The sequence below is a fragment of the Cardiocondyla obscurior genome, linkage group LG06, assembly GCF_019399895.1.
Source record: "Cardiocondyla obscurior isolate alpha-2009 linkage group LG06, Cobs3.1, whole genome shotgun sequence".
NCBI lineage: Eukaryota > Metazoa > Arthropoda > Insecta > Hymenoptera > Formicidae > Cardiocondyla > Cardiocondyla obscurior.
In genome coordinates this window covers 8,326,759-8,342,387 of record NC_091869.1, presented here as the reverse complement: position 1 = coordinate 8,342,387, position 15,629 = coordinate 8,326,759, and the positions used below count along the sequence as shown (strand labels likewise).

Genomic DNA, 15,629 nt, shown 5'->3' with positions numbered 1-15,629 from the left:
TAAATTTAATTATTATTGAGATAAAAAAATATAAAAAACTCACTGATAAAGCTAAGGCCCAGTCCAACGCAATGCTCAAAGTGTCTGCCCAAGCTTTCCTATGAGCTTCGCTATCTTTACTAATGTTTCGTTTCTGAATATGCATCTCTTCGTTAGCGATCAATTGGCACTCGGGTGCGGCCGTCTCTTTTTCGTCCCGCAAAAAGGGATTTGTTCGAAAGCCACGCTTGCTGCGCTCATAATCACGAAGTAACTCGTCTATATTGTCCAGGATCTGCGAGGATTTCGAATTCTTTTTATCCTCCGATTTAATACTTTCTTCCGGCTGGCGAGATTGCCTGGAAAAATCGTCGGGCGTCCAAGCGGGAGTTCCACGCAGTTCCATGACCGATTTCGCTCGGGAGTTTGCAGAGTCAATCGGGAAGTTTTCTCTTTCAAGTTCCGCTGTCGTTACGGACGTTAAAGATTTTCGCCTGAACAATGGCCCCACGTCGCTGCTGCTTCTCTCCAGATGTAATTTTTTGTACAAAATGCCTTCGTCGGAGAACGATTTCCGATTCAGCGTCTTCATGTCGACCACGGAGGTTCTCATGGAAGCCGATTCGCTTTTCCAATATGCGTCCAAGTTATAAGAGAAATCGTTGCGACTGTGAATTTTCGGAGGTGCCGGAGTCACGGCGTTGTACTTTGCGTCGATGTACCCTTCGCTGGAAGTTCCACCGGAACGATCAAGGTAAACTATTTTCTCCGTAACCGAGCCTAATCTGGACACGGGCCTAGAGTCGTCAGTCTCCGGCTCGGACTGTGGGCCGGAGTCAGTTGAATATTCCGCGGCTAGATCCGACAGTCTGAATGGCCTCGGATCGTTCTCGCTCTCAGCTCCAAGCTCCTCCAAACCGCTCTCGTCGTCTAGATTTGGATTATACACGTCGTCCGGATCGTCCTGATCGTCCTCTTCGTCGTTGTCCGGCTGGTCCTGGCAAACGCCAGGATCTCTCTCCGACGAATCGAAGGCTGGAGTGCTGGTGACAAGCCGGTCGTCGATAGGCTCCTTCCTAGTGATCTCGGGATAATCGTCGGGCTGTGCTACTAGCAAAAATATTTTCCTCTCGGCAAAACTATCCACCTTCGTATACTTGCCGTTCTCGTCAAGAACCACTTCGACGTAAGTTTCGCAGAGCTCGTCGAAAATCGTGCGCAGCTGCCGTAGGTACTTGTTTAATTTTCGATGTTTGATGTCGTAAACGCACTCCCTGTCGCTAAGCCCGGTGCCCAGAATAGTTTTCACTAGTTCCAAAGACGCGTGAAGCTCCTCTATCTCGCGCAAGCACAGCTCGAACAACGTAATGATCTTGATGGTCCAGGCGGCGGCCGCTTGACGGTACAGATTAGCCGGCTGCTCGAGATTCGCTACTTTCTGCACCAGAAACTTCAGACCGGGCCGGCAGTCGAACTTGAGCGCGGCGACGTACGAGAAGTCTAACGCGGAGAGAAATATTTCCACGTGCTGTGAGCTCAGATAGGACAGGTAGCCTCGTTTAACGTTCGGACTAGGCGGGCTGCATGGTGACGAGTGCGGGATGACGTGGGACAAGCTGCAAAAGATCACAGAATTATTTTTTATATAATCATAATTTTGTGAATAATATTTAGCGCATTAATTATTAAACCGAGGAACAGTCGTGTACGAACCTTGAAATCGACGAGCCGGCACCTTGAAGAAGAACACTCGCGATGCAGTGAAGCAGCATCTGATGTACCAAGAGTCCAACAACCAACGCGCGTAGCTGGACTCTGACGATGTAAAGGTCGGGATTGAGAGTAGCGCCTACGGCTGGAGGGTACAAAAGGAACACGTACGATCTTTCGTCGGACGATCGCAAAGCATCTTCGACTCGAGTCTGTTCCTCCAGAAGGAACACCTAAAGACACAAATACGTGAATTATAACGTCTAATCAGTCTTCAAGCGTGGTTTCTGAATGGTATGGTATGATGCAGCTCTCTGAAGATCTGATGAACTTTCGTGAAAACTCGCTACAATCAAAGCAATCGTTGAGTCTCATTAATGTTTTAGTTGCAAGTAAGATTATGTTTGTCACAATCGTCGCAATAATTTATTAAAAAATTTTGTGTAAAATTATTTTAATTGAAAAACGTGCCATATGTGCTTTTTTTTAAATAAATGTATTATTTAATTTTTATTTTTAATTGCGAGAATAATCTTAATTACAATAGCAGTAACGGTATGATCAGCCTTAACACGACTCCGCGATTTTTTCTTTTTTTTTTTTTCTTTCTCCCGATCGAGACAATGTGTGCAAACTAAAAGCTGCAATTTCTATAATACGGTGTCGTGTACCGTTACCTACATGTTGCTGTGACAGTGAAATTCTAGCCATGGACTCAAGCCATGGATTTTAATAGTGATTCGCAAGATCGTGCCAAATAAAATTGAAATGATACATCTCACTCAACGACGAGATCCTTTTTCATAAATTCCATAAAATAAAAACCAAAAATACATTTATTAAAAAAAAAGGCAACCAGAAGTTAACAAATATTTCTAAAGAAATAAATTTTTTTTCTAAATAAAGATTTAATTTTTTTTTATTAAAAGATTATGAATAATTATAATGTCATTAATTGAAAAGGATCTCGTTAAAGCGCCTCTGCAGTTTAACCCGTGCCTTCTACCAGCATGTGCAGATGTATTAAAAAAAAAAAAAAAAGAAACATGATGATCCGAATCGAATGGCGTTTCCTCGTCGACAGGCGTATTTCCGATCAAGTAGCTTCTCGTCCAAAGGTAAAGGGTGAGTGAACAGTCAATCAGCTTATAATTGAAGCCTTATATTTCTTGAACACAGTCGTCCAGCGGTACAAAAATACATAGGAAACACTTTAGACTCCGCCGCGTCGCCAATATTAGGCCAACATCGATTAAAGCTTGTGACACATCGAAAGCGATCGGTGGTCGATTATTATTTTACGTACAAAGTACTCGTGTGTTCAATAGCGTATACATCTATTGCTGTACAAAAATATGCTTATCAGGCGGAGGGTAGCCTCCGAGAATTACTCGAAACGGGACGTAAGCGGCTTAGGGTCAGCCTGTCGACGACGACGTGACGGCACGCCTCCGTGAATCACTCGGCGTGGATGTCGAATCGCGGAATGTCCATCCACGGTATTCCCGCCAGCGATCTCGCGACGTTATCATTGTCACCCGGGGGCCGGGTTCGTTCTTAAAATCCATGACGTGAGTTACCGTGGTCGGCTAGAGCCATTGGGGGCCAGTGTTCGTCGTAGTGTTAGTGTAATCGGGGGGTGTCGTGTGCTGCCTACAACCAACGGAGTAGGAAGTAGTGTGCCGGTCGATCAGTGTCGTCTCAAGGGTCGTCATATCCTGGTAAGGCGTCGTCGGCAGAGACGCCGCGCTCTGCCTCTTCACGGCAGTCAATACCTCGCGCAGCTGGCTCACCTGGGAGCAAGTCAGGTCAGGAGGGCAACCACACCTGATGCCTCTGCATCTTTATCTCTTTCCTCATCTCTTTCTCTCCCTCACATTCTCTCCCTCTCATCTTTTCTCACACACCGGACATTCCCGCGATTCGTCGCGACGTTACACGCGCGAACGAAACCAGAAGTCTATCGGGCGAGGAGCCTTTGCGGAAGAAAATTCATCTACTCGAATGCTTTTAATTTACGACACCGTGCTGCATCACGCGCCACGATTTTTATTTCTGCTCGTGTAATTTCGATAATTAGCCACGTTCGGTGATGCGATAAGATACAAGCCTGGACGAATTTTACCGTAAACGGCGAACGACGAAATGAACTTTCTCAAGTCAAGGGGAAGTTTAAGAATTCCGTTGGTCCCGCCGTTACGAGGAGCACATCGATAAAGCACATCGAACGTACAACAATCAGAAACAGCGAAAACTCTCGATACTCTCTCCGCCCGCGAGCGTCTCTCCTTCCTTGAAAGCAGATCTCGGATTACTCACCTGTGCGGCGAGCTGCCGTAGCCTTTCCGTTTCTTCCGGTGTCGCGTCCCGGCGCGCCGCGACCTTCACCTGAGCGACGTCCCCGTAAAAGGACTCTGATCTGGGCGAAAAGGCCATGGTCAGCTGATGCAGTTCTTGCAGCGAATTCGAACAGGCGCGGTAGCATGCGATACCACAGACCTCCCATTGTTCCGGAGTGAGAAGAGGTCCGCTGCTCACCAGGATGTGCCTGCAAAGAGATTGACTCCGATTACTTCCACGATTTATAACATAAAAATAATAAAATTATTTTATTTCGTGCAAGTTTTAGATAGAACAATGATAGCAAATATTATACAAGCGATAGGTCTTTTTCTTTTTTTTACTTTTTCTTATACCCTGCAATTAAAAATTAAAAGAGCGTTTCGGCACTACTCGATGCTACCGCGCGATTCCGCAATGAGGCTTGCAAGGACACGGGCAACGATCGGTGAACGGTGGTCAGATTTCTCGTCGACGATAAAGTCGGCCAACGCCTCTCACGCAGTCCCTCGAGTAATCGTTCTTTCATAGCCGCGGCGATCAGGCGGGAAAGCATCCGATCCGCTGAATCGTGCCTGTTTAGGTGCATTGAGTGACGCTAAGATTTCAGATCGAGATACCGTTCCAGCTCGCGAACCTGCTCCGTTTTTAAATTCCGGCGTGCGTACAACACGTGTACATCGATACCTCGCGATCGGCACCGATTCTCAAGATCGTGTTACGAGCTGGACGTGCGCAAAGACGTCGGGAAAAACGAGCGAGCCTCCAGGTGGACGCAACGTGTGCAGTCGTTGGCATGACGCTCCGAGGGTGTCGAGTGTCGGTGGCTATTTTATCCCGCAGGACGGCTTGTCAAGCTTCATTATCATCTTACACGCGCGATCCGCGTCGCTGTAACGGCGATATACCTATCCTCGACGTCCACCGCGAGATACATTCCGTCAAACTTGGCCAACGCGCGTTTCGTGAAAACGTACGCAATGGGAAAATCAGACGCGCGCCGTCGCGATAATGAATGCGACGTTAATGCAATTACAACCATGTAAAATTGTATAAAAAACGACACTGCACTTTGTCTCTCAGCATCCGTTTTATGGGCAGGCTTTCCTAATTGAATTACGGAATAACTGGCGTTAATGTGTCGCGTGATTCGGTCGTTAAAAAACCACGTTTGGTGCTGTCATCATTGCATTCCGGCACGGTCTTTTTATTATCTTTTTTCTTCCTTTTTTTTTTTTTTTTTTCTTTTGCTGCAATCTCATATTATCGTTAGTGTCATTGAACATTGATTTTCTATGCGCAGAAACCGTGCGTTAAACCGCGTGGGTATTAACGAAGCTCGCGCGAATCGCAATAAAGAGCAAACGAGCGGACAAGCAAATTATTCCGACTCGCTTTTATGTTGCAAGGTGGAAGTGTCCTCTGCGCTTTTGACTTTACCTGATGCAAGCGCAGCCGAGACGAGCTATGCTCTCCGTAGGCTGTACCACACATTCCGCCATCACCAGCAAGAGCTGTTTTAACATTAGCGTCGTGGCGGGCAAGTAAGTGTCATTCCTGACGATCTCCGGGCCTAAAAAGTAACCAGTTTGACAATCGCATTTTTTTTTCTTCTTTTTTTCATTTATTTTTTTTTTAATTATTATTTTTTTGTTATATTACCTTGCAAATGCGTCAAATAATCGACTACTAAATCGGTCGTGAGACCGCAGCATTGTTTAAAGTTGGGCGCGAAGTTGTCCCATCCGCGAAAAATCTTCGACGTCTTTCGTAGCCAATTTTGCACCATTGGTAGCAGCAGATGATTGACGCAGTAAAGCCCGAACGCCGGCCCGGGTACGTTCAAAATGTCGCGTAAAAGATGAAACAAGGTCTCCAGAGTATGCGGTTGGTAGCGCTTCGGGCATATCATAGTCGCACTCGCCAGGCCTTCAATAAGAATGTACCAAACTCTAAGGATACCGCTGGGCTTGTCCATGCTCTGCAACGTGGCGATTGGGTGGGCGTCTTTGTCGATCAGCGGGGTCAACGTGTCGTACGACTTCTCCGAGATGACATCTTGCATGGATTCAATGTGTTTGTCGAACCTGGTCAACTCCAAGTTTGGAATAATCGGGTCCACGTACTGCGGAATCGTGGAAACCTGTATACGTTGAGCGGAATGGAAGATCGGGCAAGCCGGCATTCGATACATCGACGACAGGATGTCGCTACAGCTCAGTAGATATTTCAAACTCTCCACGCAAAGCCGCATCCGTCTCGACTCTGCGCTGTCGACGTTGTCGACATCGTCAAACTGAGCCTCGTTGTCGCCTATACCTCTCACGTGTTTCAATAGGCACAGAATGCAGTCTAGGGCGGCGTTGGCGAAAACCAGCGTGTTGTCTGTCGAGAGGAAGACTCGGAAAACTTCTAGCAAAGGTGCAGATTCCACGGAATCTGAATTATTAACTGACGCCACTCGGAGTGCTCCAAAAAGCGGTCGCCAGCCCGACCGTATTTCAGTGCGATTGGTTTCAACAAATTCGCAGATACAGCTGACAATCTGCAAAAGTAACTATTTACAATCCGAACTCGCGAGCTTATCACGATAACGAGCTGGTTCTCACCTGATCCTGCACATCGCTGTCGCAAAGTTCAAGACATAAAAGATTCTCGAAAGGTTTAAAAAGCGCTTCGTTGAAATGAAAATGTGGAAGTTCTATTTGTTCGTTTAACAAAGCCGCCATGGAATCGTGAATACACTGAACAGCTTTCTTCGAAATGCTGCGGTCCTCGTGGCAAGCCGCCTCCATGAAGTGTGGTCCCAAAATAGTCCATACCTAAAAAATAATTTTATTTTTCCATAAATTGTAATTATTTTATATTTCAAAATTAATGATTAAATTGCACACCCCCATAATATGTATCAGAGGCCTGCCGCTTTTTACGCATTTCAGCATAACTTCGCCTAAACGAGCCAGAAGCAGCACGTTCATCTCGTTTTCTCTCGGCTTACTCCGTCTCCACCAAAACTTTTTATTGTCCTTACAACCGTCGGTAGTCTTGAACAATTGTGCCTTGCTGGCCTTGCAAAGAGCCATGAGAAACGAGCAGAGAGCTCTGAGGTTCAGTTTAAGCGCCGCATCCTCGAAAAGTCTGTCAACCTGCTGCGACAATACGCAAATAATCTTGGCAGCATAGTCCGCTGGTAAAATACCGTTGAATTGACTGTCGGCATTCGATTCTTGAATTATTTCTGGAATAGTATCTGAACTGGGATTTTGCGTATAAGGACTCGACAGGAAGCTATAAACGTCCACACTGTAAAAAGAAATATTTAAAAATATAAAATATTAGAATTAGCATTTTGTAAAATATTTATTAATTAATATTAATAAGAAAATAAGAGATTATAAATAACTAATGTCAAGTAATTAAAGCATTAAAATGTAGAAATAAATTGTACCAAGATTCCTCATCGTCGACAATATTGAAATTTAATCGAAGCCTATCTTTCGTGTCACCATTCGCAGCATCTTTCTTGTCCTTCTTCTGAGAGGTTTTGGGTAGTGACGGATTTTGATTTCGTCCGAAAAAGTCATGTTCCAGTTTACATACGTACAAACAACACCTATTGTTAAATGAATAATCTGTTAATATGTACTGAAAAAAATAAATGTTATTTGAGTCACTTACGTAAAAACATGCGGCCAGCAATCGCTGCCGTGACTGCCGAGCTCCAGACCCCGTCCCAAAAGCACGTCCATACTCAGTGCGTGAGATGTATGAAGATTCGTCGCCTTGTTCTGCAATTTAAGGCGAAGAACGTCCTTCTTGCGAGTAATCTTCGAAATGGACTGCTCCGAACAAGCGGCTTTTGCGAGAAGAGCAAAAATGGAACCGCAGCGATTCTGCAAACCTATGATAAAAAAAAAAAGATAAAAAAATTTATGTAATAAATTTAATTTAAAAACAAAAAAAAATCTATACCAAGTATGTTGCTTAATGTGGCAGCCTTGTGAAGACCTTCGAGCGCCAAGACAACAGTATCTCTAACTCCTCGTCTCCCACCGTCTCTGTTTAAAATGCCTTTATTGGTTTCTTCTTTAGGCGGATTCAGTCCTGTAGTGAGAACTGCCATCATGCTGCCCCAGCAGCACGTCAGCACCCTACGTGAGAGTTTCGCACCAGCCTCTGCTTCCGGAGTCGGTTCAGTCCGCGAAAGCTGAGCACGTTCCAGCCTTATGTAATCGGAAAGCAATTGTCCGCCTCTGTGACTGCCGGGTATACCATCCACGTCTACAAATCGTATAAGACGTGGCAATAAAAAATATATTAATTGAATTTAGATATATAAGTATAAAAATTTAAAAGAAAGCAATAAGTATAATATAGTAATCATATTTATTTTATCAAAATATTAATTTAATATTGCGTACCCGTGAGAACGTTAACCAACGCGTTATTCTCCGTAGAGCTGGGATTGTAGCCGCACTTTTCGAGCAAGTTGTACGCAAGAATTTGTTGATACAATTCAGAAAGCCACGTGGCTGAAAGATAGACCAGTACACCCGATCCGTGCACTTCTTCAACGAATCGTTCCTTTAAAAAAATTAAAAAAAATTTATTTTAATAAATACAATAAATTTAATAAAAATTAAAATACTTGCAATTAAACTTACCTCGCTAATTGGCACTTGCCGGCCTTCTTCATGGTAATAATTTATCTGAATTAATTTTAGATTTAAAAGCAACGCCGCGTACGTCGCCAGATAAATTCCGTCAGCATTCATAATCGTAATTAGAGCACATGAGTCTGTACTAATGTCGGTTTGTTCTTGCAGCTTTTGTTGAGCTACAAACACCCCTAAAATCAATTTAAAATATTAATTCTTTTATCATTAAAAATTATTAATTTTATTTTAATATAATTTTTATTTATCTTTTATTATTTTAAAAACTTTGTTAATAACGTGAATGTACCTTGACAGTATTCGGATGCAAAGTTCTGTAGCGCCTCGTCGACTTCTATATTACTTCGTAAAGTGAGGACCATAGGAACGAGATCAGATCTAAGCGTTTTCACGAAACGCCTGGCATTATGTCTTTCTACGTCGACGTTGCACTCGTCGGCTACTTGTCGGCCTACATGAAGACACTTAGGTAATTTTTTCAATCGCAGTCTCTCACATTCGTTCTCCGTCGCGCAATCATTATCGTCAAGGCTATTTTCCTCCTGAACGTCGTCCGACTCATTTTGCGGGCCCTCAGTGTCCGTTGAATCACCGTCTTCTGACGGTCCATGCCCAGACGAGTCAGAGTCCGAGCCCATACCTTTTTTCATTAATTCCAATTGTTCCCTGCAAAATAAATAGTTAAAATAAATAAAAAAAAATAAAAAAATTGCGAAAAAAAAATTAATAAAACTTTTATTAATAAAATCATTATAGTCGCACTTACCTGTATGTTTTTGGTAGGCGTGCCATGCTTTGGTAAGTCAGTGGTCCGCGATAATCGCAGGACTCTAGATCCTCGTACAAACTGTTAATCGTGCACGTATAATTGTGATTAATAGCTTTGCCTTCGCACAATTCCTGAAGCGCTGACAACATAGCGACGACGCAAGAGACACTCGCGTGCAAAATAGCTAATCCGCCCGTTGTTGACTCCTCGATCGAGTCCATAGCTCTAAAATGTGTGAAAGTTTAAAAAATCTATTTATTCAAATAAACAAAAATTATATTCAAAATTCTATTCATCTTTATTAAATATTGAAAATTGCATTGTGCTAAAAATCCTTACAGCCTCATCAACGCCATATCGCTTTGAATATGACTCGATCGGTCTTCTTCCACAAGCAATGGTCCAGCGAAGTCAACCATGCGACTGGGACTGCGTAGCAACTCTTTCAACGCTTTCAGAGGCTCCAGACGCTGCTGTGGTGGTGGATACAGTAACATTCTATGAAATACCGATTCCAAAACTGGTCGCAGTGGACCAACGCACCCTACTAGTCTTACTAACTCCGTCCCAATGCTGAAAAAGAGATTTTAAATCCATCAAGTATTAAATATAAAAAAAAAATTACCATAAAACGATATTTATAAAAATCGATTATAGGTCTAATGTACATTTACCTGTAAACTGTTTTAGCTTGATGACTATCAAAACTCAACGATGTGGCTAGGTATCCGGAACCTCTGCCAATTTCGTTCTCTTTTCCCTCGCGCGAGGTGAAGGTTTTATCTACTCGGGGAGTGCCTAAAAAGGCTATCAAGGCCGGGCAGAATTTCTGCCAGAGAAAAGTCGTGAAGTGTGCGTTGGTGTGAATCTTCTGTGGTAGGGACGATATGAGCGTGTGCAGGCATTCCAGTAGGAAGACTATCGTGCTGCCGTTTCTGCCGTTGCTAGAACAGGATTTCCTAAACATTACTATAGTATTGAACGTAGCGATTCGTATATAATTATTAATTGTACAAGATGCATCTTTACTTCTGAGCCTCGTCCAGCTTGCTGCAAATGTATTGCAAAATCGGCAAGGCCTCGTTGAAGCATGAAACACCTCGCTCGCGCACGTTTTTATTTCGCTTGGCATTCTCGTCCATCTCCTGACACTCCTCATCTGCAAACAAGTACAACAATGTGTAATAATTAATTATTTTTCCTCGTTTTTCTTTAATTTAAATTTCGTTCAACCTAAAAACAGACAAAACGACCGCAATGTTTGACTGGTTGCAGCCTGTGCAGCTGTACGCACGGCTTGGTTGCCATTCTCGAACGCCTCGCAGCATGTAGTCAGTATAGCGATAATCAAACGGCCATTCATAGTCCAATAAGGAGAGCAAGCGACTTGAAGCAGCACCTGGAAAAGAAGATAAAAACAATGAAATCGTTACTCAATAAAGTCCATAATTATGTCATTATAAGTATTGTGACTCACTTTCAGCATATCCGTCTGCGTGTCATCAGATTGTGAAACGATGGAACTCATGGCGTGCAGCATTTGTGCGGGCAACCATAACGAATCGTCCTCTGGCTCGTAAGGCGATTGGAATCTATCGTCCCGCAACATTTTCTGCAAATTTTATATATATTAGTAAAAAATAATTTTTATAAAAAGCTTCAGTTATGAATAAAATTTAATTAAACAAGTGTCTACGTAAATTTACAAAAATCAATTTACATAATTTAATATTTGCTACAAAAATTTCTAAAAGTCACGGGAAAAAAAACTCCGAACAAAACTAATTAAAAGTCAACGACGGGGACTCTACATTTATACTGGCACAGCTGTTCGCCGGTATCTGTTCCTTTATCACACACAGTTCCGGGACACGCGTTTCGACAAGCGGTTTCAATGCTGGCCGACATACGCGGAAGAGAAATAATCTCACGACACTATACAATACGTGTTTTAACTTAAATATATATGTATATTGCTGCGAGAATTCCAAAGTCGCGTTTACGTCTCTGTGAGAAAAATTAATTAATTAAAAGAAAAAAAAAAATAAAACAAATTAAATAAATTCTTTACAAGATATTAAATATATATATTATTTTAATTGCGTCACTTACGTGTAATCCCGCAAGCCCAAAAGCAATAAATTTGCTCCTATTGCTCTCCAACGCTAGCTGAAACGTGTGCAGGCACTTTGCACGCAGCTCGTGCGGTGGATCTCGTAGCAAGCCTTGTTGCTTCTCCAAAAAATCTACGGAAAAAAAAAAAATATCGCAATCAACGTGAGAACTTCTCCCCCGACAATCACTCAACGACTGATAATCAATCGCGGCAATCGCGTTGCGTCATCACGTAAAAAAAAAAAGCCATCTGTTTATGACATTTTTCAATTAAGCCCGATTGAAGATTGATAATCAAATTTAATTACAAATACCTTAGGCGCATTTTTGCAAAAGAAATATACTTATTCGTGCGATTACATTACACGGGGGACGTGGGTGTCGGGACTGTCAAGTGCACGGCTCCGGAGCGAAAGATTTTCCAGCGAGAGGCGGCTTTTTGTTCAACAAATATTCGAAAAATAAAATCGTGTAAAAATACAGATTGCGACGAGCTCACCATGCGCTTCCTGCGCCGATTTCCGTAGATTCTGGAGCCTTGCATTGTTCGACTCCCTTATGATCTGCAGCAGGAGATCCTCCATGACACGACGGGCCGCTACCACGCGACTAATCGATAACCGGAGGGAGTGCCAAACGCACACGACATCAGCATACATGCGCACATCCAGGAAAGTAAGTAATATTGCCCTTCAAAGTGCTGACGTGTTACAGGTAATCTGAAAAAAAAAATTTTAATTAATAATGTAATCGCGCGTTTATAAAAACGACGTAAAAGTTTAAAATTCGACGTGGCAATTTTATTTTATTTTATTTATTTAAATGCGCCTTGAAGTACAAAGAGTTTGCAAGTCTAAGCTTTTACGATTAAAAAATCTAGCATTTATTAAAATTATACTAATATTAGTTGCGTAGGACGAGCTTTTTTTCTTTGCGTTTGTGTGAAAATCAAGAGCGAGGTTTTGAAGTTTGGCGCCGTTTTTCGCAGACAGGCGGGCAATCATATGGCCGGCGATCGTCGAAGATGGCGACGAGGAGTGACAGGAAGCGCAGAATAGCTGAGAAATCGGAGCGCGAGACCGCCGCTATTTATCACTGGGCCGTGAATCTTTTGGGTAACGGTATTCGATTCCCCGTGTAGAAAGGGTCGGGCGTGATCTGCCGACGAGTAATTATTCAGAAATCAAATTATCTTATTGCCCCGACAACAGGCCTGGGTTTCGGTTATTTGCACCGCTGGCACGTGTCTACGCTGTTCGAAAATGATCGACACTTCTCTCATCTCTCGGAAATGGAGCGAGAAATGTCCTTTAGGACTGAGATGGTATGGCTGTAAACGACGATATTTTATTTCATTAAAACCACCATGTATGAGGTTAAGAAATATGCTAACGCCAATGAAACTAATTTAAAATATTTATAAGGTATCCTACGTGATTAACTAAACATACCGTGTATTGGAATTTCTTAGTGCCTGCACCGTAGTATTTGTTTTAATAATTATTTTCTTTCCTAGGGGATGTATTATTCCTATTACAAAACCATCGCCGAGTCTAAGGATTTCTTGGATGGGATGGACAAAATCAGTCATGACAATCTGTCAGAATATGGCAACGTTATTGACGCCAGCAAAAAATATTGCCTTTTTCCTGAGGTAATTTTCTTCAACAAAGCTTTGCCTTAAATTGTATTGAAATTTGAAAGTGACATTTTTTAAATTATTATTTGTTGTACAGATTTTAGCAGGTTTTCTTTATCACATTGCAAAGAATCTTGGTGTCATATCTCGGGAACAGTGCTGGCAGGTAAGGTTTGCTGAGTATTTCTGCTAATACATTTAATTTTTGTTAAATATTTACAAGTTAATCACTTTCAGATAGAAAGAGGAGATGGCTTGCCACCTATAACCAGCTGTGAAGGTCTAGGTGTGCCTGTGTACTTCTACTTAGAAATAGTTTGGTCTACTACAGTTATTACCGGGGCAGTACTTTTCAACTATGCAACATATTTGAGTAATTCCATTTATGGTGGACTCATAACGATTCTATTTTTCTTCTTCAATCACAACGAATGCACCCGCGTTCAGTGGACGCCGCCGTTGCGAGAATCTTTCGCGTATCCCTTGCTACTTTTTCAAATGTACTGTGTCACTATGGCCATCAGGAAATATACGAGGCACAATGCGGCAAAAGAACCAACTTTGCTAAAAAACGAAACTAAGCAAGGACTCTTCATGGTGAGACATAAAATACGAACTATAATGTACAAAATTGCCCCGTAACTGTACTTTTTTTTTCTCTTTCAGGATATATTTGGCTGGACAATTTGTAGCCTGTGCACTTGGCAGTTCTCACATTTTGTCTTCACTACGCAAATTATAGCCATTCTCTTGTTAAAATGGCTGAGAATTGTTCCGTACGAGTTCTACAAACATTTTTGCATGGTACACGCTTTAGCGATCGCGGGCTCGTCCAAAATAACAAACGGCAGTCTTGTAATTTGTTCGTTTTACACGTGCATTATAATCAGTAGTAACGTGGCCGCTTTTATCACAAAATTATCCCGATTCCAAAACGTCAAACGAGAAATTATCTTCGAAATTGTTGCAACGATAATTCTAACGAAATGGATGAAATCTTACGTTTTATATTCACAAGACGACGCTCACGTGTTCAACATATTGAAGTCTAAATTGACGAACTACAGAGATTTTCATACTATGCTTTACACATGCTCGGCCGAATTCGATTTTCTGCAGTACAAAACGTACGAAGCGATTATTAAAACCTTATTGCTACCAACGACGATACTCGTTAGCATGCTCATATTGTACTACTGGTATAGAAATTTCAAGACGAGCAGTTATCCGTTTTGCATAGAGGCCGATATGGCATATAACGGCTTACAGACTGGTGCCTTCATTATTATGGCCGTTTTTATTATGAGATTAAAATTATTTATGACGCCACATCTCTGCATAATAGCTGGCGCTGTATGCAGCAAACGATATCTCGAGAAAATTGGTTTGAAAAGTGAACTTATGCGGCTTGCCATCGTTATTCTTCTACTGGGCGGTATGTCGTATCACGGGGTTGATAGATTTCAAGAAGAACGTGGATTCATAGGTAACTACCATTTAATCAATTTAAATTGATTAGCTTTTTTATAGCATTTTAATTGCATGTATGTTTGCACAGGTGAATATAGTAATATTGAGCAGGAAGAATTATTTGAATGGATAAAAGGTAACACACCGAAACATGCCGTATTTGCGGGAAAGATGTCGTTGATGGCGAACTTAATGCTATCCACGGGGAGACCGATTGTGAACAATCCTTACTATGAGAGCAAAGAAATAAGGTATGATTTAAACAGGAATTAATGTTATAGTGATACCATTTAAATTTATCTATTTAAATAAATATTTTATGTTATTGCAGAGACAGAACTATGAAAGTTTATGAGATTTTTAGTCGAAAAGACGCCGCATCGGTCTATGCTTCTTTGAGAAACATGAAAGTTAGCTACGTTATATTAGAGGAACCCTTGTGCCTTGGATTCGCAAATTTGTAAGTATGTAAAACGTAAATACGACAACAATTGCATAATATTGAATTTCTTTATCAGGCCATCAGGATGTCAGTTGACTGATTTGTGGGACATGATTGACAATGGAACGGCCAAAGCAGCGAACAAACCACCTTTGTGTCCCCTATTGTTTAAGGGAAATGCGTATCCATTTAGAAGAGCGTTTATTAATAGCAATTACGTTGTATTGCAGCTAGATTATTCGCATTACGTCGAATTTAAACCAAAGACTTCTATGCCATTGCATTATCAGTTCTAAAGCTCTAGTTTCACATTTCCAAAAAATAAGTGAACATTTACTGACAATGCGGCATACCTCGTGTGATTACAAAAACCTATTTTTTTTAAGACAAGTGTTATCTATATGGGGGGGAGAAAAAAAAACTTGTACATATATTTTTATAATATAAAAATTCGCGCAAATTATTCTTCAAATTAAATGTAAAGTATTA

At 41.8% G+C, this 15,629-nt stretch overlaps 2 protein-coding genes across 3 annotated transcripts in view; one reads left to right on the top strand and one right to left on the bottom strand.

Annotated features, from left to right (window-relative positions):
- The window catches only part of LOC139103633 (brefeldin A-inhibited guanine nucleotide-exchange protein 3), a 32,521-nt gene that overhangs the window by 1,156 nt on the left and 15,736 nt on the right, over positions 1–15,629 (bottom strand). Inside the window, exons 2-22 of one of the 2 annotated variants that reach the window (XM_070658483.1) lie at positions 12,089–12,308; positions 11,587–11,720; positions 10,952–11,086; positions 10,708–10,873; positions 10,504–10,633; positions 10,149–10,418; positions 9,814–10,047; positions 9,472–9,699; positions 8,995–9,371; positions 8,694–8,878; positions 8,451–8,613; positions 8,002–8,310; positions 7,708–7,930; positions 7,478–7,642; positions 6,924–7,332; positions 6,639–6,851; positions 5,692–6,574; positions 5,470–5,602; positions 4,009–4,237; positions 1,693–1,922; positions 44–1,595 (exon numbers count right to left, since the gene is read on the bottom strand). In XM_070658483.1, the coding sequence (XP_070514584.1) occupies positions 44–1,595; positions 1,693–1,922; positions 4,009–4,237; positions 5,470–5,602; positions 5,692–6,574; positions 6,639–6,851; positions 6,924–7,332; positions 7,478–7,642; positions 7,708–7,930; positions 8,002–8,310; positions 8,451–8,613; positions 8,694–8,878; positions 8,995–9,371; positions 9,472–9,699; positions 9,814–10,047; positions 10,149–10,418; positions 10,504–10,633; positions 10,708–10,873; positions 10,952–11,086; positions 11,587–11,720; positions 12,089–12,248 (6,528 nt within the window). In that variant the 5' untranslated portion in view covers positions 12,249–12,308. Of the gene's footprint in view, positions 1–43; positions 1,596–1,692; positions 1,923–4,008; positions 4,238–5,469; positions 5,603–5,691; positions 6,575–6,638; positions 6,852–6,923; positions 7,333–7,477; positions 7,643–7,707; positions 7,931–8,001; positions 8,311–8,450; positions 8,614–8,693; positions 8,879–8,994; positions 9,372–9,471; positions 9,700–9,813; positions 10,048–10,148; positions 10,434–10,503; positions 10,634–10,707; positions 10,874–10,951; positions 11,087–11,586; positions 11,721–12,088; positions 12,309–15,629 lie in introns of both variants that reach the window. The other variant, XM_070658482.1, reaches the window with a different exon arrangement.
- LOC139103645 (protein C-mannosyl-transferase DPY19L1) lies at positions 12,588–15,549 on the top strand. The gene is made up of 9 exons (XM_070658510.1): positions 12,588–12,704; positions 12,801–12,913; positions 13,106–13,243; positions 13,326–13,394; positions 13,466–13,825; positions 13,895–14,714; positions 14,787–14,949; positions 15,030–15,158; positions 15,217–15,549. Exons 1-9 carry the CDS (start codon positions 12,614–12,616, stop codon positions 15,434–15,436), a joined length of 2,103 nt encoding a protein of 700 aa, XP_070514611.1. The 5' UTR covers positions 12,588–12,613; the 3' UTR covers positions 15,437–15,549.